The sequence below is a fragment of the Ursus americanus genome, chromosome 22 (assembly GCF_024610735.1).
Source record: "Ursus americanus isolate L20-20 chromosome 22, mUrsAme1.1.p, whole genome shotgun sequence".
Classification (NCBI taxonomy): domain Eukaryota; kingdom Metazoa; phylum Chordata; class Mammalia; order Carnivora; family Ursidae; genus Ursus; species Ursus americanus.
This window is the reverse complement of record NC_142148.1, coordinates 22,061,767-22,085,981: the sequence shown is the minus strand read 5'-3', so window position 1 is coordinate 22,085,981 and position 24,215 is coordinate 22,061,767. Positions and strand designations below refer to the sequence as shown.

At 48.3% G+C, this 24,215-nt stretch overlaps 1 protein-coding gene across 4 annotated transcripts in view; it reads left to right on the top strand.

The window, feature by feature from the left end:
• Positions 1-16,828, top strand: part of DLGAP4 (DLG associated protein 4) — a 134,400-nt gene extending 117,572 nt beyond the window's left edge. For 3 of the 4 annotated variants that reach the window (XM_045804541.2, XM_045804542.2, XM_045804543.2), the window contains 3 exons: positions 13,126-13,217; positions 14,160-14,315; positions 15,087-16,828. In XM_045804541.2, the coding sequence (XP_045660497.2) occupies positions 13,126-13,217; positions 14,160-14,315; positions 15,087-15,305 (467 nt within the window). In that variant the 3' untranslated portion in view covers positions 15,306-16,828. Of the gene's footprint in view, positions 1-13,125; positions 13,218-14,159; positions 14,387-15,086 lie in introns of all 4 variants that reach the window. The other variant, XM_087853605.1, reaches the window with a different exon arrangement.
• Positions 16,829-24,215: the final 7,387 nt, after the last annotated feature.

Below are 24,215 nucleotides of genomic sequence, written 5' to 3'. Positions count from 1 at the left end.
GCATGATGGGAAAGGAGGAGTGACCAGTGCGATGGGAGAGAAGGCAACTGGAACACACTGAAGAGTTTTCGAGAAGAGAGACTGCTGTGTCAGATGCTGCTGCTGTGCACTGCAGGTCAGATCTAGAAACACGAGGTCGTCAGGGGCCTGTTGTGGTGGAAGGGGCCTGCTAGGGCAGGGGAAGCCTGATGGAGAAGGATTAAGGGAAGACAGCAGTAATTGGAGACAGCAGGTATAGACAATAGTATGGATGACTTGTTCTGTACAGGGAACAGAGAAATGAAGGGATATAGGGTCAGAGGACAGGGTTGGGGGGGTTTTGTTCCTTTTGTTTTTAAACGGAGTGATATAAGCATGTTTGTATGTTGTAGGGAAGGGGAAATTTATTATGCTGGAGAGAGGGGACAGCGGTGAGGGTGGTCTTCTTACGTGAGTGAGAAGAAACTGAATTAGTGCCCAGGTGGGAAAGGCAGTTGTAGGGAGTGTCTGGGGGGCAGAGTTCAGGACTGCGGGACTCCTGATGGATAGTCACCCACTGTGTCTGGACGTATGTCGTGGTCTGCTGTCAAGTCTCACATGGCGTGAGTTCTGCTGTGCGGCTGGCCTTTGGCTACGGTCTGTCTGCTGTCCCACGTCTTCCTGTGCACTTACTTTCAACCTTTCTCTCACTGTCCTTATAATCATGTCTCCTGTAATGAGCACATGTCTGGGTTTTGAGTTTTGTCCAGTCCTTTAATTTTTACTTTAGAAATTGACAATGTAGTCCGTTTAATACGGGATTTCTATATACTTAGGGTTGTTCCGGCCATGTTATTTTGTAGTATCTCTTCTATTTTTTTTGAGGTTTTTTTTCCTCTCTCGTCTTCTTTTGGATTAACACGCCCCTCTCCTGCTTGTCTTTCCTAGTATTGAGGCTGCATTAATTGGTGTTAAGTTTGCCTACAAATAACATTTGAAAAGAAAGGAAAGTGGTTTGAACAAGACTGTTTATATCTCTCAAGTTCAAGAACATCTGAGATAGGAATGCTGGAGCCCCAGGCTTGCTTTTTCTGAGGTTCAATGTCATAAAATCGGCTTCCATTCACCAAATCTTATCATTCTGGGTGCCTGAGTGGCTCAGTCAGTTGAGCGCCGACTCTTGATTTCAGCAATAGGATATTCACACAGTGTAATGATCGCGGGGTCCTCGGATGGAGCCCCGTGCCGGCCTTCACACTCACCGTCGAGTCTGCTTCTCTCTTTCCCTCTGCTCGTCCGCCAGCTCATGCTCACCCTCTCTCTCAAACAAAATCTTAAAAAAAAAAAAAAATCCCGGGTGCCTGGGTGGCTCAGTCAGTTAAGCACCTGTTTTTGGCTCAGGTTATGATCCCAGGATCCTGGGATCGAGCCCTGCATTGGGCTCCCTGCTCAGCAGAGAGCCTGCTTCTCTCTCTCCCTCTGCTGTTCGCCCTGCTTGTGTACTCTTTTTCTCTGTCAAATAAATAAATAAAACCTTAAAAAAAAATCTTCTCGGGGCACCTGGGTGGCTCAGTCAGTTAAGCGTCTGTCTTCAGCTCAGGTCATGATCCCAGGGTCCTGGGATTGAGTGCGCTTAGCAGGGAGCCCGCTTCTCTCTCTCCCTCTGCCTGCTTGTGCGCGCTCTCTTCTTCTCCACACACACACACACACACACACACACACACACACACACACACAAAACCACTTCTCATCACTCGAGTGGCTGCTGGATTCCAGAAGTCCCAAGCGCATTCCAGCCAGCAAAGGAACCAGGAGCACATAGGAGCAGCTCGGCCCCACGCACTACTTTTTCCACCCACTTCATTGCTTGTTGCAAGGGTAGCCAAGGGAATGCTTGGGTCCAGGCTGCTATGTGCCCAGTTAAAAATCGAAGGTCCCCATACATCTCTCATTTTCAGAATCCCGTGCTGTGTTTAGCAGAGTGTGCACATTGCAGAGATGCGACATACCAACCACAGAAGTCCTTATCCTCATCCTGATTCTGGTGTGGCTTGTTCCAGGGCTCGATCTTGTGCCTATCTTGCCTGTTTCCCATTTGACAATACTCCGTCCTAGAAAATTCACACTATGCCTAAGAAACTTCTGTATTTTTACTTGATTTGAATAAAGTTGCTGTTTGACATGAAGAAAAACTCAGAGGTGCTATTTGAGGGCTAAAGAGAAACAAACATTGGAGACAACTGGCCGTCACTGCCGCAGGAGTTACCACACTGCTGTTCTTTCAGCCCTTAAAACCTTAACGTTGAGTTATTTCACATCTTTACCTTTCTCCCAGACGACACAAGGACCTTAAGATATGATTTATCTAATTGTTTTCTTATGGATAAACTCCCCCAAATATTGATTCTTAGATAATTACAGGAATCGTTATTTACACATGTATTTATTTAGATTTATCTGTGTGTTTATCATTTTCTTTGCTCATCCTTCTTATATCTCAGGTCTTCCTTCTTCAGTCATTCTTTTCTTCGTGGAGTACATCCTTTTTTTTTTTTTTTTTTTTTAAGGTTTATCTTTTCTTTGTAATCTCTACACCCCATGTGGGGCTTGAACTCAGGACCCCAAGATCAAGAGTCGCAAGAGTCGCACGCTCTACCAACTGAGTCAGCCAGGCGCCCCCTGAGCCCTTCCCTTACTGAGAACCTGACAGCTGGCATTAAGTCTGTTGTTATTTTGCTCTCGTTCTTCTTATTAATCTTTATCTACATGCAAAGAGTAGACAGTAAAGAGAAATAAAAAGAATACTCCCGTATCCATCACCTCGTTTACAAATAGAATGTTACCATCTTTGAAGTCCAGTGGTATCACCTTCTTTCTGCCGTAGCAGTAGGCACTATCCTAAAATGTGTTAGATACCCTTGCTTTTCTTTATACTTGTACCACGTAGATGTGTAACCGTAAGGAATAGACTGTTTCGTTTTGCCTGGGTTTGAATTTTATACTAAAAGAAGGACAGGGTATGTATTTTTTTGAGGCTTGCCCTTTTCTATTTATTTATTTATTTTTATTTATTTATTTATTTATTTAGTAGGCTCCATGCTGGGCCGTGGAGCCCAGCGAAGGGCTTGAACTCACAACACTGAGATCAAGACCTGAACTGAGATTGAAAGTCGGTTGCTCACCTGACTGAGACACCCGGGCGCCCTGAGGCTTGCCTTTCTTCAGTTCAGCCTTGTGTCTGAGCTTCATCCACGTGAATGCCTGTACCTAGAGATCACTCTTCTCGTTGATAAGTAGCATTACGCTGTATGAATATACTAGCGCTTCTGCTCCACTGATGAGCACTTGAATTGTTTCTAGTTGTCAGTTGTGGACAACTCTTTTATAACAGCATTGAGATGCAGTTTATATACCATAAAATTCAGCCCTTTAAAGTATACGATTCAGTGGTTTTTAGTATCTTCGACTCTGTGAGTTAGTATACTCTAACTCTGTATCATCATCACTACCTAATTTTAGAACATTTTCATCACACCAAAAAGAAACCGTCTACCCATGGAGTCATCACTCCCTACCCCTCTCTCCCCCTCCCTCCCACCCTAGGCAGACACTAGTCTGCCTTCTCTATGGATCTTCCTGTTCTAGACATTTCATATAAATGGAATCACATCATATTTGTGGTCTTTTGTGTCTGGCTTCTTTAATTTGCATATTTTTGAGGTTTATTCATGTCATAAATTAGTATTTCATTCCTTCTAATTGCTGAGTAAAATTCCATTGTATGGATATACTCTATTTTCTTTATCCATTTGTCAGTTTTCTCCACTTTTTGGCTATTAGGTATTCTTTGAAACATAAAAGTTTAATTTTAGTGAAGTCCAACTATTTTTCCTCTTTGGTTGCTTGCGATTTTGGTGTCAGGTCTAAGAAATCATTGCCTAATCCAGGATCTTGAAGATTTACTCCTATTTGCTTCTAAGAGTTTTATAATTTTAGCTGTTACATTTATGTCTGTGAGTTAATTTTTGTGTATGGTGTGAGATGTAGGGGTCCACTTTTAATCTTTTACATTTGGAGATCCAGTTGTCCCAGTACCATTTGTTAGTGACCGTTCCTTCCCCATTGAATCATTCTTGGTACCCTTGTCAAAAATCGATTGACCATAAATTTAAGAATTCATTTCTAAACTCTCGTTCTGTTCCTTCACATCGATGCACGTGTGTATACTTACGCCAGTACCACACTGTCACGATTACCGTAACTTTGAAGTAAGTTTTGAAATTGGGAAGTGTGAGTCTTCCAACTTTGATCTTCAAGTAAAAATACAAATGAAAGTTGTTAATGACCGGCTCTCAGGTTCTCACTAAAGGAAGTTCTAAAGTATGTACTTTGATCTTGCATTTCCATGAGTTTTAGGATCACGTTGTCAATTTCTGCAAAAAAAAAGAAGCTGGGAGTTTATTTTGATAGGGATTGTGTTACATCTGTAATTTGATTTGGGGAGTGTTGCCATCTTCCTGCTAAGTCTTCCGGTCCGTGAACATGGGATATCTTTCCATTTCCTTAGGTTTTTAAAACTTTCCATAATATTTTGTAGTTCTCAGTATACAAATCTTATATATCTTGTGTTAAATTTATCCCTGAGTATTTTATTCTTCTTTTACGCTGTTGTAAATGGGATTGTTTTCTTAACCTCGTTTCCAGATTGTTCATTGTTAGTGTATAGAAATGCAACAGATTTTTGTATGTTGATCTTGTACGCTGCAACCTCACTAAATTTTGAGGGGTAGGGAGGAGATTCCTTAGGATTTGTTATATACCGGATAATTTCATTTGAAAATAGACAGTTTTATTTCTTTCTAATCTGGATTCCTTCTATTTTTGTTTTTTTGCCTAATGGCTCTGGCTTCGGTGTTTAATACAAGTGGCAAGAGTGGAGCACCCTTGCTTTTGGGTCATTCCTGATGTTAGGGTGAAATTATTGTCTTACACCATTAAGTATGAATTAAGCTGTGGATTGTTACGAACATTTTTGACCGTGTCTCCTGGTGTACATACACAAGAGTTCTCTAAGATATATACTGGGTGTGGAAATGCTTGGTTCGTAGGGTATGCATGTTTCAGATTTACAAGAAATGCCAGGCGCACCTGGGTGGCTCAGTCAGTTAAGCATCTGCCTTCGGCTCAGGTCATGATCCCAGAGTCTTGGGATTGAGCCCCACATGGGGCTCCCTGCTCGGCGGGGAGTCTGCTTCTCCCTCTACCCCTCCCCCTGCTCCTCTCTCTTCTGTCTGTCTCTCTCATGTAAATCAATAAATAAATCTTGAAAAGAAATGCCAAATTGTTTTCTGAAGTAATTATACCTATTTTATTATTTCCTCGGCACTGTGTGGATGTATCCAGTGCTCTACATTTTTTGATTTACACTTAGTGCATCAGGTTATTTTCAATCTACAAGTACGAGACAGTGGTTATAATTTGCATTTCATTGTTACTAATGACACTGAGCATCTTTTCATGTATTAGTCATGGTTTCTTCCACTATGGTTTCTTCCACTATGAAATTCCTGTTCATGTTTTTTCCCCATTTTTCTATTAAGTTGTCTGCCTTTTTCTTACTGCCTCATAGGTGAACTTTTATATATCTGGATTCTGGGACTTTTGTTAGTTTTACATATGGTAAATATCTTCTCCCAGTTTGTGACTTGTCTTTTCACTTTCTTTATGGCATCTTCTAAGTAAACAGATATTAATTTTTAATGTAAAATTTCCTTTAATGATTTTTACTTTTTTGTATCTAAAGCAATCCATCCTTCTTTCAAAGTCAAAAAGACATTTTACTGTTTTCTTGGGACACCGGGCTGGCTCAGTTAGTGGCACATGTGGCTCTTGATTTCAGGGCTGTGGGTTCAAGCCCACGCTGGGTACAGAGATTGCTTAAATAAACTTAAAAATACACACACACACACACACACATATTTTAAAGATTTTATTTTTAGATAATCCCTACACCCAACATGGGGCTCAAATTCACAACCCCAAGATCAGAAGTCACACATTCCAACTGAACCGGCCAGCTGCCCCAAAAAAGATATTTTACTGTTTTCTTATAACAATTTTCATTTTCCCCATTTAAGTCTTTGATCCCTTAGAATTGATTTGTCTGCAGTGGAGTGAGATAAGGCTCTACATTAATTTTTTCTTATTGGATGATAATGTATTAAAATGCCTGTCCCTGTTCTGGTAATATGCAGTACAACTCTGGCAAATACCAGGTTTCCTGTATGTGTTGATCTGTTTCTGAGCTATTTTGTTCACTCGTCTATACCTAAGCCCAAATCACACTTTCTTCACTGTTATAACTGTACAAAGAATCTTGCTAATAGGAAGGACAAGCTCCCCATTCTTCAAGTGTGTGTTGGCTAATCTTGGCTCTCTGATCTCATATAAATTTCAGAATCAGCTTTTCAAATTCCAGGTTGAGATTTTGATTGGAATTAAATCTGTGGATCAGTTTGGGGTGAGATGGCATCTTTATAAGTTAAGTCTTTGCTAATCCAAGAACATGATTATGCGTCTCCATGTAGGTCTTCTTTACTGTCCTCAGATTTTGTATTTCCTCCATAAGATTTGTCAGGTTAGTATTTTCATTTTGCAGGGATAAGCTGTATTTTTTGTTAATGTATTTAGTTTATCATTAATGAAATGCTCGTAACCTTTATAGTGATGTTATATCTAGAAAATTTTTTATATTCTTACTATTTGTAAATAAGGAATTGCTTTTTTGGGGGCACCTGGCCCAGTAGAGCTTGCAACTGCTGATCTCTCGGGGTGTTGAGTTCAAGCCCTGTGTTGGGTGTAGAGCCTACTCAAAAGAAAAAAGAAAACAAAAAGGAATTGCTTTTTCACGTTGTACCATTGAGCATGATGTTTGCTGTAGGTTTCCTGCAGATACTCTTTTTCTGGTTTAAGAAAATTGTTGAGTTTAATGGAACTTTTTTACTGTATCTATTTAGATAATCATATGGTTTCGCTTTCTTAATCTAAGAGTGTGGTAAATTTTATTAAGAGATTTTTCTCCTTTCTTGACGACTTTTTGAATTAACCAAGTATTTCCACTTTTCTCACGTTACCTTATTATTCTTTCAGTAGTTACTCTAAAGATTACAGCCTGCATCTCTGACTTTGTAAAGACTACACCTTTACCACTTCCCAGAGGATGTAAGGACCTTAGAACACTTTTATTCCCTTCCTGACTTGTGTACTGTTGCTGTGAAGTGTTAGAGTTCTATAAATAGTCTAACGGCCGCAAGCCTTTATTTCTGTTTTACGCAGTCAATATTAAAATGAATATTTACTTAGCTTTACTTTTTTTTTTTTTTAACCCCTCTGTTACTCTTCACTCCTTTATTTCTATGCTTCTACTTAGGATCATTTTCATTCCAAAAGAACTAAAGCAGGGGGCACCTGGGTGACTCCTTTGGTTAAGCACCCAACTCTTCATTTTGGCTCGGGTCATGATCTCAGGGTCCGGGGATGGAGCCCCACATCAGGCTCTGCGCTCAGTGGGGAGTCTGCTTGAGGACTCGCCCTCTGCCCCTCCCCCCCACTTGCATGTGCTCTTTCTCTCTCAAATACTTTTTTTAAAAATATAAGAAAGAACTAAAGCAAAAGCCTAAAGAACTCTGCTCAGTATTTTAATGCGGGATTTGTCTTAAAATGTCCATATTTGTCCCTCGTTTTTTTAATAGTATCTTTGCTAAGAATTGTGGGTTGGTGTTGATCTTTCAGTAGTTTATGTCTTTGATTACGTTCTGATTTCCAGCCTTTTGGTCATCTGTCAGTCTTCCTGCTGCTCCTTTGAAGAGCCATTTGTTTCTCCCTCTGTCTGCTTTCAGGATTCTCTCCTTGGGTTGTGGTGTTGTCAGTTTCACTGTGATACACAGGTGTAGTTTTCTTTTTATTTGCCCAGCTTGATGTTCACAGGGTTTCTAGAATCTTGGGCTTTCCTAACTCTCATTGGTTTCGGAGAAGTCCTGGCTGTTATTTCCTCAGATTTCTGCTCCGTTTTATTTCTTCTCTCCCGTGGGTGCTAATGACACATACATTAGACTTCTGTGTTTTATGTTTCTTCATCCTTTTTTCTGTGTTTTCCCTTTTATTTTCCTGCTCAGGGCCTCAGTCTGGATATTTACCACTGGCTTATTGTATAGATCAGCTGTAACTAATGTATTAAACCCATCTCTTTGCAATCCTAGTTTCAGTGACTCTCTTAATTCTAGAGTTTCCGTGCGATTCTTTTTGATTCTGGTTCTCTGTTACTGTTCTTCATCTTGTCACGTATTTTCTTGGACATACTCAGTTATTTAACACCTTTGTCCAGTAACCCAGTATCTACATCCCCTATGGGTTTTTCTTTTTTCTGTTTTCTCTCTTTTGGTGTGCAGTCGTCTGGTCCTTTGTCTGTTGTACTTGGTAATTTTTATTCAGTGCCAGAAACTTTATATGAAAACAGCTTGGCTCAGGATGATTTTCTATTCTTCAAAAAAGGATTTACTTTTGCTTCTTGCAGGCAATCAGACTAGAGCCAGACCAACTTAATCCAGAATGGGATTGAACTGTTTCAGAGCTGGGCGTTTTGAGACCGTCTGTTTCTACTTACCCCCATCCTAGTGCGCACTCTCCAGGGAATCCCAGAGATAGCCTGGGGTAGGTTCCAGCCCCCTCGTCCTTGGCAGACCATGAACTCCAATTTTCATCTCTCCCACTCAAGACTACTGGAAGCACTGCTTAGCTTACTGCACCCTCCTGACTTCAAGTCCTATCTCCCTTGGTAGTTCTGAATTCCAATTTTCGTTCCCTGTCCCCTTGAAACTGCCTCAGGCTCTGCTCAGCTTCTTAGCCTCCTAACCACCACCTTCTGCTCGGCTTCTCAGCCTCTCGGCCTCGCGCTGCTTTAGAAATTGAGAGATGCCGTAGGGCACAGGCAGTGCAGAGTGTCAGACTCGCCTGAATATTGTTTCCCTTCTTGCTGGGGTCTTAGCCTCTCAGATTCTGGCTGCTCTGGTAAATTTTTAATGCCTTGAGATTTTGGGGAGGTTTGGTTTGGTTTGTGTTTTACTTAGTTTTTTCACTTGTTCTTAGTGGGAGGGTTCGGTTTGTCTCCTACTAACTGGTTTTCCGTGGCCAGAATCAAAAGTCATTAGAATTTTCCAATGTTGGATCAGTCTTGTATTACCAGAATAAAACCAGGTGAATAATGATATATTAGTATATTGCTGGACTTGATAATATTTGACTTAATAATTTTGCCTTTGTTCATGAGAGTTGGCTGGTCATTTTCCTTTCTCATGTTTTTCCTATTTTAGTATTAAGGTTATCTAGCTTCATAAAATGAATTTGAGATGTTTCCTCCATTCATATGCTTTTTGTTTAAGAACAAAATTATCTTATTTCACGGTTTCGTACAACTTTCACAAAAATATCTTTTCCAGGGGTACCTGGGTGGCTCAGTTGGTGGTGTATGTGTGACTCTTGATCTTGGGGTCATGAGTTCAAACCCCATGTTGGGTGTAGACATTACTTTAAAATCTTTTAAAAATATGTATCTTTTCTGCTATGGTTATGTCATACGGTTCTTTTTCCATGCATAATCTTTTTTTGTCTGCAGCTGTCTCCTTTTTATTTTGAACAGTCTGGCAGGGTTAAATTTTATTAATCATCTATTATTATATGTTGATTTATTACTTTATTAAATTTCTCCTCTTTGGGTTCATTGTATTGTTCCTTCACTAATGTCTTAAATTTGATACTTTTTTTTTTCAGCCTGTCCTTTTTAAAAATGTTTTTGAAACCTCTGGCTTTCCCTTTAAGTACTACTTTAGCCATACCTAACAAGTTAGGACACGTAATATTTCCAATTTCCACTGTGATTTATTTGACCAGTGGATTACTTTTAGAAGTTTGTTTTTTAAGTAAACTCTACACCCCGTGTGGGGTTCGAGATCACGACCTCAAGATCGAGTCGCGTGCTCCACTGACTGAGCCAGCCAGGCTCCCCTATTTTTTGTTTTTAAACATGCGACTCAGTTTATATATGAGAACTTTGTTCCTTTTTATGGCTAATATTCCACTGTATGTATATACCATTTTATCCATTTATTTTTTAAAGATTCTATTTATTTATTTGAGAGACAGAGAGAACACACGAGGGGGAGGAAGAAGCAGACTCCCCGCTGAGCAGGAAGCCCAATGCGGGGCTCAACCCTGGGACTCCAGGATTATGACCCGAGCCAAAGGCAGACGCTCAACCATCCGCGTCACCCAGGCATCCCCCATTCATCCACTGATGAGCACTTGGGTGGCTTCCACCTCTGACTACTGTGGATCATGCCACTGTGAATATTGGCGTCCAGGGAACCTGTTGACTCAGTTTCCAGTTCTTTGGGGGTATATACCTAGGAGTGGAATTTTTTAGTTATATGGTAATTGGATGTTTAACTTTTTGAGGAACTGCCAGACCACAGCAGCTGTGCCATTTTACGTTCCCACCAGTGAGGCACCAGGGTTCTAGTTTCCCCATACCTTTGCCAACTTTGGTTTTTTGGTTTTGGTTGTTTTATGTTATTAATAGCCATCCTAATGAGTGTGAAGTGGTACCTCGTGGTTGACTTGCAGCTCCCTAGTGGCCCGTGCTGTCGAGGAGAAGCGTACCGACCACTGGTGTATCCTTGGAGGGTTGTCTGTTCAGCTCCTTGCTCCTTTTGTAGTTGGCTTATCTTTTTGTTGTTGGGTTATAGGAGTTCTTTATATTGTCTGAATGTTAACCCTTCGTTAGATACATAATTTGGAAGTAATTTTCCCATTCTGTGGGTTGTCATTTCCACTTTCTTCATAGTATCCTTTGATGCATAGAAGTTTTCTGTTTTACTGAAGCCAAATTTATCTTTTGTTGCCTGTGCTTTTGCTGTCTTAAACTACTGCCCAGTCCAAGCTCATGAAGATTTGCTGTTTTTATCTAAGAATTCTATAGTTTTAGCTCTTAGATTCATTCTTAAAGGTCCAGCTTCATTCTTTTGCTTGTGGATAGCTCTCCCAGCACTCTGCTGAAGAGACTGTCTTTCCCCGTCCACACTCATTCCAGAATGACAGAATACTACACCCAGAGAAACTCACGCAATACTTTTCCGTTGTTGTAGTTAAGAAATTAGCTGTTGAATTCCTTTCTTTAGCAGAAAGATTGCTTTTAATCTTTCCTTGCCCTTTAGCTGCTTTCTAGGAGCTTCTGTGTCTTCCATTTTACTGTCAGTGTGCATTTGCTTGGGATTCACTTGGCTTCCTGAGTGCCAGGCGTCATTAGCCATTTCCAGAAAGTTCTAAGTCATGAGCTCTTTGCATGTGTCTTCTCTTCCATTCTGTCTGCTCTCTGCTGGAGCGGACTGCTGTACACAGAGGCCCACTCTCTTCTATGTCTTTTTTTGATAGTCTCTTTTTCAAATTATTTGCTGCTTTTATTTCTTAAAAAATGAGGTGCGCAAGTGCAGTCTTGTGGTTGGGAATTCTCAGGAGAGACCTTCCCTTTTATTCCTACTCTAGACCAAACGTCTCCACTACGAGCCTTGAGAAGGGGGTGGGGAGCGGCTCATTTTATTCCCCACAGCTTAGCTAGTCATTTAAAAAGACATCTTGCTTTGTCACCAAGCCGTTGAAGTGTTTTGCACCAGGAGCCCTTTCGCTCCTGTTCTCCTAGTCCCCGGGGGCTGGCAGCGGCTTTTATTCTCTGTGCCATTTCACAGTGGCCCTGGTTTCTGTGACGGCCTAATTTTTCTCTCGTGCTGGTTCCAGAGCTCCGGTTTGATCTCCTTCCCTTGTCTCACTCTCTTCTCAGAGCACCTCCATCCCGGCCTTGAACAACCGCCTGATATATTCATAGCTTTTCATCATTTTCTAGCAACAACTTTCTGGTGCATGTTCATGTGCCATTTGCTGTTCCTGTAATCTGTTTAGCTCCTTTTTAATTACCTTCTTAATGAGACAAAATTCTTCCTTGATGAGCTCTTGTAAAGTAGATCACTGTGGGAGAGGGGCCAGGCCTGCGTCCCAGGGGGGCAGGAGTTCCGAAGGCACGGGATGGGGGCCGTCTGCAGCCTCCTGTTCTCCCCTGGCAAGGACAAGGCTGCGTATGACATAGAGCGCCACCGCGCGTCCCGCTCCCCCCCTCCCCCCCCCCCCCCCCCCCCCGGCTGCCGAACCAGGTTCAGGAAGGCTCTTGCTGCAGTCCACACCCCTTCTTCATTTCAAATAAGGGATGACTGGCTTCTCCCCTCAAGGCATGCTGCTTTTGGAGAACTCAGAACTCCCGCCTCGATCCAGACTCGCAGTCCCTACAGGCCTCCTCGGGGGCCTACGGGCAGCCCACGTCACACCCAGTGCTGCCGAGTTCTGTCACAGAAGTCGATGTCGATTTCTTCTTTACTGTTTTGCTTTGCATTGATTCTGCGGCGACTGAAAAACAGTACTGTCTTTATGCCACAACTTCAAAACTAGAAGTCACACTAAAAGATCAACCTTCTATTCCTGGGCTGAGCCCTAACTCCAGTTGGAGTCTATTTGCTTAGATTTTATGAGACTTTTACATTTATGTTCAGAATGAAAGTGGTCTATTCTTGGCATGTCGTCTGTTCTCAGGGCTCCTGAAATGAGCAGTGTCATTTCCTATGTTTATTGACTCTCCTAAACAGTCTGAATATATAATACCAGGATTTTCTGTTCCTTAAAGTTTTTATCAAACGTCACTGTCATAGTTTAGCTTGGTTCCTTTTTCTGAGAAAATTTTTAACTTCTTCGGTTTTTTAAAAATAGCTTTGGTCTAAGATTTTGTTTCTTCTTGATTCTATGATAATTCATGTTTTCTTGGAAACTTTTTCCATTTAAACTCACTTATCCAATCTATTGCCATAAACTGTCTATAGGAACGAGGGCACAGGGCTCACTTTATCTGTATTGTTTGCATTTTTCACGAGAGCAAATTAAAGTGGGCGTAAAATGAATTCACCCAATGATGACTGGTAACCTGAGGTGGGGGCGGGGGGATAAAAGCCCCGATCCTGCCTTCTTCCCCAGCAAACCTGTGCTCTGCTCAGTCTCTCTCCACCTTCTCTTTTTCAGTCTTAGGAAAAGTCCTCAGTGCTGTGGGCAGTGCCCAGCTACTGATGTCCCAGAAATTCCAGCAGTTCCGGGGCCTCTGTGAGCAGAACCTGGTAAGTGTGATTCTTCCTCCTCCACCACGGGGCTTCCAGCCTTTGGCTTCCTGCCGGATGCCCAACCGGATTAGCCCCTCTAAGCCTGTGCCCTTGTCCCTAACATGGAGAAGGTACTGGTGACACGTGTCCATGCCTCACGCAAGGAAAGGGCCTTCCACATCTCTTCAATAGAAAAGCAAAGCCTATGTGAAAAGAGCCACATGAAACTTAAAAATCAGCACTGATTGAATTATATTAAACGTGCTCTAAGAAGACAGGTGAGAACTGAAGACATACCACCACTGGGATTGCTGGGTTCTCCTCTCTTTCAACCTTCCCCTATCAGGAGGGCAGCTTTTCCTTTGGAAACCTCGCCTCACTCCACCTGGCCAGGGGCAGCGTGCTCCTGGGGCTGGAGGACAAGGGCGAGTGTTTGTCTCCAGGACCTGCAAGGGTGTGGCATCAGCTGGGGCAGTCACCATGAGCACCGAGTTGTCGGGAAACAGACTGGGGGGACGGAAACCGCATGGATTCTGTAATCCTACCCACCTGGCAGTGATCCTGGCTTCTCCCTGCCTCACTGTGAGGCCACGGCCGGGAACTCCTGTTCAGTGAGAATGGCTCTTGGCCTGGCATACATTAGGAACATGGGGGCCTTCCTTCCTGTAGCCCTGCAGCAGTGGTCAAGGCCTCAATCCCATGTCTGTGCAGGGCCTGCTCTCATGATGGGACTGTGTCTTTGGGAGAAAGATCTGCACCATCCTGGCTGGCAGTGACCAGGAAGGAACTGGCTTCATTCCCTCCCACAGGTCCTGCTGGGAAGGGGGGAGCAAGACGAGGCCTCCAAAGACCCTAACCAAGGCCGGCAGGGCCATGAGACCATACTTGGGGCGGGGTGCAGGACAAGTATCTGCCTTGCTTGCCCCACTGACCCCCGTCTCCCCACCCCCCCACCTGCAGAACCCTGAAGCCAACCCACGTCCGACAGCCCAGGACCTGGCAGGGTTCTGGGACCTGCTACAGCTGTCCATCGAGGACATCAGCATGAAGTTTGATGAACTCTACCACCTCAAGGCCAACAGCTGGCAGCTGGTGGAAACCCCCGAGAAGAGGAAGGTGAGCATGGAGCAGTGCGGAGGGGAAGTCCAGGGACAAATTCCTGGTCGGCAATAACGCTGCCCACATCGGTCAGTGCTGCTTGGCTCCCTTCTCCGTGTGTCGTCTTTGAGCTGGGGGCTCACGTCCATCAGTGCGCGGGGTCCATGCTCGGCTCTCGTCCAGCATGCCGCTCGCTCTGTGTAGTCGAGGCTGCCCCCTGAAGCATGCCATCCCGCCCTGCATGTTCAGAAAGGGGGCTCCTAGGAGACAGATGCCCACAGCCCTGAGCACAGGGAGAGAGTGGCTGTCGGAACTCTGGAGGCAGATCAGTCCTCCTTGGGCCAGCCTCTTCCGTGAAACCGTGGTGCCCAGGGACCCCTGTGGTTACTGGGTACCGGACCGTGGCCCTTGGGAGTTCTGACCCCCCCCCACCCCCAGCAGAGCCTGTGAAATGTGGCCTGGGAGTCTGAGGCCCTGAACTTAAATCCCAGCTCTGGCCGTGTGACTCGGGCTCCCCGTGGTTCAAAGCAGGGGTGGGAACAGGTGCTGTGTCCGTCCCTTCCTGCTAGAACATTCTAGGATCCTGAGCTTGCTTTTTGCTCCTGTGCCTTGTGCTCTTCCCACCATCATCGCTTCTTGTGGCTTTCTGATTCCACGTGTGTGTTGCTTGTGCCCGACGTGGGGAGGCTGGGGTGGGGGCTCCAGCTGCCGGCATCTAGCGGGAGGTGGCGCCACACAAAAGGTGCACCTTTATTTTATTTTTCTTCCCTCCTCACTGTCTCACTAAAGGAAGAGAAGAAACCACCCCCTCCAGTCCCAAAGAAGCCAGCTAAATCCAAGCCGGCAGTGAGCCGCGACAAGGCCTCCGACGCCGGGGACAAGCAGCGTCAGGAGGCCCGCAAGAGACTCCTGGCGGCCAAGCGGGCAGCTTCCGTGCGGCAGAACTCGGCCACAGAGAGTGCGGACAGCATCGAGATTTACGTCCCTGAGGCCCAGACCCGGCTCTGAGACCAGGAAGTGGGAAGCAAACAATTTTAAGTCATTAAAAAAAAAAAACCACACAAACTAAATGTGAACGGAACACCATTTTCTCAACCTTTAAGATGGTTATTCTGTCCAGAGACCCTGAGCCAACTTTCAAATTGACGCGTATACAAGGGCTCACAATTTGGCTTTTTTGGGTCCCTCCCAGCTTTAGGTTATGAAGACTTCATACAAAAAAAAGTCAACAGAAACACAAAACTCTAAAACTTCTCCCCCCCTTCGCTGGCCGCGGTGGGCTAGGCAGACGGACCTCGGCCCCTCCCGGCCCAGCCTCCGGACCGCGGTCTTTTTACTTGTTCTATCTCACGAGAACTCGCACTAGCTTGTTTACAAGACGAGGACAGTCCGAGGACAGCCTTGGGCCCCTGCCATGTCCTTCCTCCTCCTCCCGCTACCCCGCTCTGACCTTGCAGTTCTCATTCTTCCGTTCCTCTCTTTTCCCTTCAGAGCTCACACAGGGGCGCGTCGGAGCGGCGGGCTCTGGGCCCCGCGTGCGGACACGCACCCCTGCCCCAGTGCTCCCGCACACGCACACGCAGGCACGGCCCCCGCAGCAGCAGTAGCAGCAGCCAGCCCCGGGCGGGCGGGGGTGCAGGGCCTGGCCTCTCCGAGAAGGGGAGGAGGGTTCAAGTCTTTGGGGGGGGACAATGAGATAAAAGCCACCGTTACCACACTCCAGACTCCCGCCTCTTTCTTCTCTCCAGCCCCCCCTTCCTTCGGTAAAATGTTTGTTTGACTCAGAGTGACTTGCAGGGGCCGCTCGAGAGAGGGACCCCGTTTTCCGGGGGTCGTCTGTCCCTGGCCGAGCCTGTGTACAGCACCCGAGGGGCGGGCGGCTGTGTACGTACGTGTACATATGCACATAGACCTTAGAGTGTATATTTAACAAACGCCCATCTGCTCACCCATGCCCCCCAGCGCCGCCGCTGGCTCTCGGGGCACCTGGCAGGAGGCGGGTGTGTGAATAGCATATATTTTTACATGTACTATATCTAGGTGTGTGTACAAGTGTGTGTAAAAATATATACCTTGTGTGTAAGCGGCCTTTTTTTTGGTCTCCCACCTGCCCCCTGCTGTGGGCCCATCTGCCCCGCCTCTGAGTTTTTTTTTTTAACCCCAATCATCCTTCTCTCTCCTGCCCCCCCAGTCCCACTCCCAGGGTGGTGTGAGCCCTGAGCTGCAGTGGCCCAGGCCTGCAGGGTGGGGGGGCGGGCGGGGGGAGGGGGAGGCCCAGTGCACGAGGGCTGCTCTCTACCGCGGAGACGACGATGGCATTGGAGACGTCCTCGTGTCCGGCACTCGCTGCAGGGGCCCCAGGTGAACAGAGGGCCTGCTCTGGGGCCCCATTCCAGCTTGGCCGCCGTCTGTGACCTTGGGCAAGTCACTTGACCTCTGTGTGCCTCAACTTCCTCCTCTGTAAAATGGGGACAGTCCCTGCCCCTCCCTACCTCACAGGCATGTTGTGAGAATAAATGAGGTAACGTGTACCAAGGGCTCATGGTGTTCTTGCAGGGGGTCGGGCCAGGCTGGGGTGAGGTGGGCAGAGTGGACACCCCAGGAGACGGAGCCAGACCCCCTTCCACACGGCGGCTCTTTGGAGACAGGCTGACTTGCGTGTAAACCGTCATTCCAGCTCTGGCACAAGCCAGCTCGCGACCCTGAGCAAGAAAGCAGCCTTGGGTTCCCTAACCTCAAACAAGCGCACCATCCACCTTCACCTGCCTCCCGTGAGAACCGCGCTTCATTCATGGCTGCTCCGCGGGAGCCACGCTGGGCTGTCCGCCCCCCACCCCCAGACCCCGAAGCTGCTGGCACGCCCCCCCTCCACGCAGCTGCCTCCCCCTGGCGGGCGCGCACACTCAACACGCTTCCCGAGCACCTGCTCCAGCGGCCCGGCGCCTTGTGTCGCTCCCAGACCCACACCCCGAGCCCCTGAACGAGGCCCGCCGGGGGTGGCAGAAGAGAGGGTGCAGCACGGAAGGCGGTCTGGCGGGGCGCTCCGATCCGGCCCGGAAGCACCGCGGGTATGAGGCCGCTCTGGGGATGGCGAGCCCGGGGAGAGCGCGCTCCAGGCAGAAGGACGTTCAGCGCCAATGGCCAGTGGTAGAAACATGCCTTTCCGAAAGTTCTGGGCCAAGCTGAGCTGCAGACGCCTGGTCTCCTCCCTCGGCCCCACCCAGCTGAGATGCAGAGAGCTGCCTCCCAGGAGCTTTGTTCAGGTTGCCCCGTGGGGCCCCCCCTGAGCTCGGCTCCTCCCTCGGGCCAGGCCCCCTGCGCTCAGAGCAGCGGGCCCTCCTCTCCGGATCCCGTTAGTGGGGGCGGGGCTCTGATGACCACCCGGGGCTGGCACCTCCCTGGACCTACCCCCGCCCCCCACCAGACGGGGCAGGGGTGGGCGGGGGGGGGGGTGACTAGAAGAGTAAGTGAAGAGGCTTCAGGTTGCCTTGGGCACTGAGCCAGACACTCAGAGGTGAGTCAAGGCCAGAGGGGGCCAGGCTGGACTTGAGGGCCCCTGCCCAGCTAGTAGCCCAGCTCTACTCCTGAAGGGCCTCAGCGGAAGGGGGGACCCTCACCCCTCAGGGCCTGAGTATTTCTGCTACAGCAGGGGAGGGGCCCTGCCGGCTGGATCCGGGTTTCTGGCAGGGGTCGTGCACTCCCCGCGGCAGAGCCACGAGCGGGAAGCATGTGACATGCAGAATCGGGGCCTCCACTCCCAGCCCTACTGACGCCACAGTGTAGAACCCCCCCCCCCCCAGCTGAGAGAACAGGATCATGAACAGGTCCTTCACCCAGAATCACCAACTGTCCACATTTTGCCATATTTGCATCATCCCTCGCAGGCACAAACATTTCCCACCTGCCCCGGAGCCATTTGAAAGCTAGTTGCGTACACCACGCTTCACCCCCAAACACACCGGGCAATGCTGGCGAATAAGAACATTCCTGCATGACCACGATAACCACTGTCACCCTCTAATTTAAAAGTGAGGTCCACGAGCACCCCCTGTTACCCAGGAGAGCGCCCAGTGCTCGGACAGGAATACGAAAGCCCAGCCACACTCCGAATGCCCCAATAACGTCCTCTCTGGAGCTTCCTTTGTACGCACCCAGGATCCACTTAAGGGTCATTCACTGCTTTCCGTTATCATGTCCCCAGTGTCACCAAACCAGACCCGACATTCACGACATGACGTCTTGCAGAGTGTCGCACAGTCTGGAATTCTGTATTCTCATGACTAGATTTGGATTAAACAGTACGAACCAGAATATGACTAAGATAATACCCCGTTCCCCGTGCTTCTGCCGAGGAGGCTTTTGTCAACACAGGAAAAGACGACAGCAGCTTCCCAGAGAAGCTGCATTTCCAAAGTCCAGTCCTGGAGGGAGAGGCTGCAGGCTGCGGGGTGCTGGCGAAGAGGCAGAGGGAGCCTGAGCCTGTGCACTTACCCTGGGTCCCCGAGAACCACCCTCAGGGCCGCGCAGCCTGGAGCAGGAGGTCCAGGTTCCCCTTCTGGCCCCTGCTCCGCCAGAGTCCCGAGTTCCCAAGCGTTGCGTCTCCCCCACCCCACGGCCTGAGCAGAGAGAGAAGGCCGGGCTGCGGCGAGGAGCCGCACGGGGTCAGAGGCCTTCTGGCCAGGACAGCAGGCCAAAGCCATTGCCGCGGGTGGCGTGCCCGCCAGCGATCACGTGGACGCCGGCACGGGTAAGTGCTGCTGAGGCCCCCAGCCCCACGGAGAAGCCGCTCCTACCGCCATCGCTGGAGTGGAGGGCTGGGGTTTGGTTTTTTTTTTAAGATTTTATTTATTTGAGGGGGAGAGAGTGAGCGAGAGACCGCACAAGCAGGGTGAAGGGCAGAGGGAGAAGCAGACTCCGCACTGAGCAGGGAGCCCGATGGGGACTCGATCCTGAGACTCCGGCGTCGTGACCTGAGCCAAAGGCAGAGGCTTCAGCTCCCGAGCCACCCAGGCGCCCTGGAGTGGAGTTTCTAGGAGAAACACAGAATGAAGTTGTGTCTCCTACGCTTTGGAATCTGGCTGATCTGAAAACAGTGTGGCCCTCACTGCCCTTCCCACGGCAGCCAGAGCGGCTTTTCAAAAATCCTGCCTCCACTCGCTCCAGAAGTCACACTCTGCTCAGAAGCCTTTGCAGCCCGCCCGTGCCAGCAGAAAATCCAGCCTCTTCCCCTTGGCCTGAGAGGCCCGTGCCCCCCTTTCCAGCTGCATCTCCCATGGGATCCCATCCCAGCCTCAACTCAGGCCTTGCACAGGGAGCATGGCTCCCCACCGATGCAGTTAACGTTACCCCTTCCTCAGCCCTCAGGCCAGCTGGCAGTTCCTCAGGGAGACCGTCCCAGAGTTCCAGGGCCAGGCCAGGCTGGTGCAGAACCCCTGCTCTAGACTTAAGAGCACAAGAGCCACTTCTCGTCTTTCTTTGTTACGGTCGCTGATGTGATGAGACTCATATCCGTGTGATTATATCCGAGTATCTGTCTCCACCAGGAGGCGGTGGGCTCCCAGAGGGCAGGAAGCGAGTGTTTTCACCAGCCTCAGTGCCTAGCACGGCTTCAAGACTATTCCAGACTATTATTTCCCGGCTGGCTCAGTCGGTGGAACATGCCACTCTTGATCACAGGGTGGTAAGTTCGAGCCCCATGTTAGGTGTAGAGATTGCATAAAAATCAAATGTTTAGGGAAAAAAAGGAACTATTATTTCCTAAATGAATGAGCTTATCGGGGGAAGGAGGGGTGGGACTTCACAGAGAAGACAATATTTGAGCTGGGCTTTGAAGGATGAGCAGGAGTTCTAGAAGCTGAGGCAGAGAAAGGCGACCACAGAGGCGGAAGTGTGAGGCTGCGGAAGGGCCTCAAATGCCAGGTTAAGTAGTAAGGCCTCTGCATGGAGCAGGGACACTTCTTCCCACAGAACCCAGCTTCTCACGGGACAGAGGCCCCCAGCCCCAGTATCGGGGTGGGGGCACAGTCCCCTAGTGACCACGTCAACATCAGGGTTTAATCTCTGGCACATGTGTGCAGAGCCCAACCTGGTGACACCCTGCGACCAACGGAACATGGGCCCTGGGGGGCCTCAACTGCTAATGCCTTTAACCCTCCGTAGAATGACAGACGACTCCCACATCTGATTCTGCAACCCCAATTTCCTTGAACTCCACACTTGCCACTCACATCTCTACCTGGATGTCGCACAGGTGCTCTCGAAATGAACACGTCCACCAACAAGAAGTAAAAGGAAGTGAGAAGGGCCAGAAAGTCACCACTGAGCAACAGTCACAGCAACAACTGAATCCCCAGTGGGTGTTACAAGTCACTGGTGAAAGTCGGCCGAGGAACGGAACATTCGGTCTCAAAGGAGCGCCCTACAAATTACTTACTCCCGAACATACGGATTAAAAAAGGGAAAAACGGTCACTTTCTGATGGATAAACCGGCAGACGCTACCTTGGCGAGAGGGCTGAAGTCATTATTGCCGGTGATGGGAAAAATTAACACCCTACAGCTCCTGTTGAGATACACTGAGAAGGGCACAACATCATTCTGTGATACTCCTGTCAAAAATCCCTCACTTGAGGGGCGCCTGGGTGGCTCGGTCGGTTGAGCGTCGGACTCTTGATTTCAGTTCAGGTCACGATCTCAGGGTCGTGAGATCAAGCCTCTCATTGGGCTCTGCGCTCAGCGGGGAGTCTGCTTGAGATTCTCTCTCTTCCCCTGTCCCTCTGCCCCTTCCCCTGCTCATGCACGGACGTCCGTGCACACTCTCTAATAAATAAATCTTAAAAAAAAAAATCCATAACTTGAAGCTAATCGTGAGGGAGCGCCATGGAACTGGCCTGCACTCTCCAAAAATGTCAGTGTCATGAAACACAAAAGCTAAGGAACAGTTTCATATTAGAAGAGATTAAGGAGGGGCGCCTGGGTGGCTCAGATGGTTGAGCGTCTGGCTTTGGCTCAGGTCATAATCTCAGGGTCCTGAGATCGAGCCCCACGTCCAGCTCCCGGCTCAGCAGGGAGCCTGCTTCTCCCTCTCCGTCTCTCCCCCTGCTTGTGCTGAGTCTCCCTCTCTCAAAAAAATAAAAAGTCTTAAAAAAAAAAGAGAGAGATTAAAGACTTCTCAATAGATGCATAAAAAGCATTTGATAAAACCCAATATCCTTTCACGATAAAAACAACCAGGAATAGAACTTCAAGCTGATAAAGCACATCCAAGAAAAACCCACAGCTAATATCGTATTTAATGGTGAATGAGCTTTCTCCCTAAGATCAGGAACAAGACAAGGATGTCTGTTTTTACTACTTCTTTTTTTAAAGATTTATTTATTTGAGAGAGAGAGAGAACGTGTATGCACAAGAGAGCAAGCGAATGCGGGGGGGGGGGGGCAGGAGGAGAGGGAGGGAGAAGATCTCAAAGCAGACTCCCCATTGAGCATGGAGCCCATCACAGGGCTCCACGAGGGGCTCCATCCCAGAACCCTGAGATCATGACCTGAGTCAAAATCAAGAGTTGGACATTCAACTGACCGAGCCACCCAAGTGCCCCCCACTTTTACTACTTCTACTTGACATATTGGAGGGCAGTGTTGCCCAGCCAGGGCAATTAGGCAAGAGAATGAATGAATGAATGAATGAAACCCAGACTGGGAAGAAAGAGGTTAAACAGTCTCTATTTGCAGATAACATGACCTTTCATATAGAAAATCCTAAAGTATCCATAAATAAAGTATTAGTAAACAAATGAGTTCAGTAATGTTCCTGGAAATAAGATCAATACACAAAAATCAATTGTGGGGCGCCTGGGGGGCGGCGATGGCTGCACAACAACGTGAATGTGCTTAATGCCCCTCAACTGCAGATTTCAAATGGTTACAAAGGTAACTTTTATGGTTTTCTGTTGTGTTTTTTTTTACCCCCCCCCAACACACACACACACACACACATTAAAGAAACATGATAACCTTGGATTGGCTCCTGGACCAAAAAAAAATATTTCCGTAAAGGACGTTATTAGGATCATTGACAAAACCTGGATATGGATTGTAAATCAGATAACAGTATTAAGTCAACGTTAAAATTTTCTGATTTTGATAAATGTACTATGGATTTGGAAAAGAACCTCCTTTTCAGGTAAAACGGTAATGAAGAATGCAAGTTACTCCAGATGATGTTGGCAGGGGCAGGATACACAGACACAAACACACGGAAGAGAATATAATAAAGCCAAACATTAACAATTGGAGAGGCCGGGTGAACTCTTTATATAGTCCCTATACCTTTACTGTAAGTCTGAAATTATTTCAAAGTTAACAGTTTTAAAAAAATTAATAGGTCCAAAACAGAACTCTGCTCTCTCCTCAAACCCGCTCCTCCCACAGCTGACCCGTGTGACAAAGTGGCAGCTCTCCCCCTCCCACTGCTCAGACCAAAACCCTTGGAGTCATCCTTGACTCTTCTCTTTCACACACGTTCCAATCCATGTGCAAATCCTACTGGATGCAGCTTCGGAGTATTTCCAGAACCCCACCCCTTCTCCCCAGCTCCACTGCTACCACACTAGTCCGAACACATCGTCTCGCTGGCAAGCTCCTCACTGGTCTCACCCAGAGGGATTCAGTTAAAACATAAGCCAGATTATGTCATCCTTCCGCTCAGAACTCTGATGTCTCACGGTGGCCTACAAGGAGCCCCAGGCTAGGTCCCCACTCCTTCTTAGACCTCATCTCCCACCCTTCTCCCCACAGTCACACTCGCCTCTGGGTGCTCCTAGAACTGGAGCTGGGCACACTCCCCCCACCTGCGTCCAACACTCCCCGGGCATGGCTTCTGCTTGTCCCAAATGTCACTTCCCAGGAGGCACCCTCCTTTCTCTCTTTCGTCACTGCTTTATTCTCCTTCAGGGAACCCACTTCTCTCTCCAAGCCCTGTAGCTACTTGTTCATTCCATTTCCGTCACAAAAACGGCTTCCCCAGGGTGATTACTTTAGTCCAGTGCTGTTTCCCCAGCACCCGGCACAGCGCCTCCCACGGAATGGGTGTCAGTTCTTATCGACAGAGTAAGTACTGGGTGTTGGAAGGTCTGTGTTAGTCCAAAGCGGGTCGGGAAGGGGAAGCCTGGCTGCAGCACAGGTGGCTAGCGTGTTCCTTCAGGGGTCAAGGTGATGGACAGGACCTGATGCACCATGGGGGAGTGAGTGGGTCTGTCCTGACTCCCTCCTCCAACTAATGCCAACAAGAGTGGGTAAGGGGTGCTGCCACCCTGAGGAGGCACCCCTGCTCCCCCAGCCCCTGCCCCTCTCACTGGGCCCCAGGGTGCTACTTGGCTCTTTCTGTCCACTCTTTTTTCCTGAATCTTCACCACCACCCTGCCATTTTACAGGAAACTGAGGCCAGCTGGAAAGGACAGTGACTTGGCTAAGGTGGGCTGTCCCCAGAAGTCCCACCCAACCCCCAGGGGAGCCCCCACACCAGTGACTCGTCACATAAGGATGGCGGGGCCGTCTGACACGACGCCTTTCCGACTGGGGAAAAAAGCCATACTTGGCCTGATGGAAGGAAGCCCTCCCATGGGACCGGGCTAGGCAGCGGGGGAGCTTTTGGGGGAAAGATGCGGGTAGGACCTGAGAACTGGAGGCCCTGGGTGTTCTGCCCGCCTCACTGGGGAGGAAGGGGCGGCCCAGATAAATCCCCCTCCCCTGACAATCAGGGAAGAGGAGGCCCAGCGCTGCCCCGCATCACCCCCCCCCCCCACTGCCCCAGGCATCGCCTCCCCTGCCCACTCCGGGAAGGCGCCCCCGCCGCGGCCGTGGGTCAAGGCCAAATAAGGCTGCGCCCGCGCGCCGCCCCGCCCCGCCCCGCCGCGCGCATT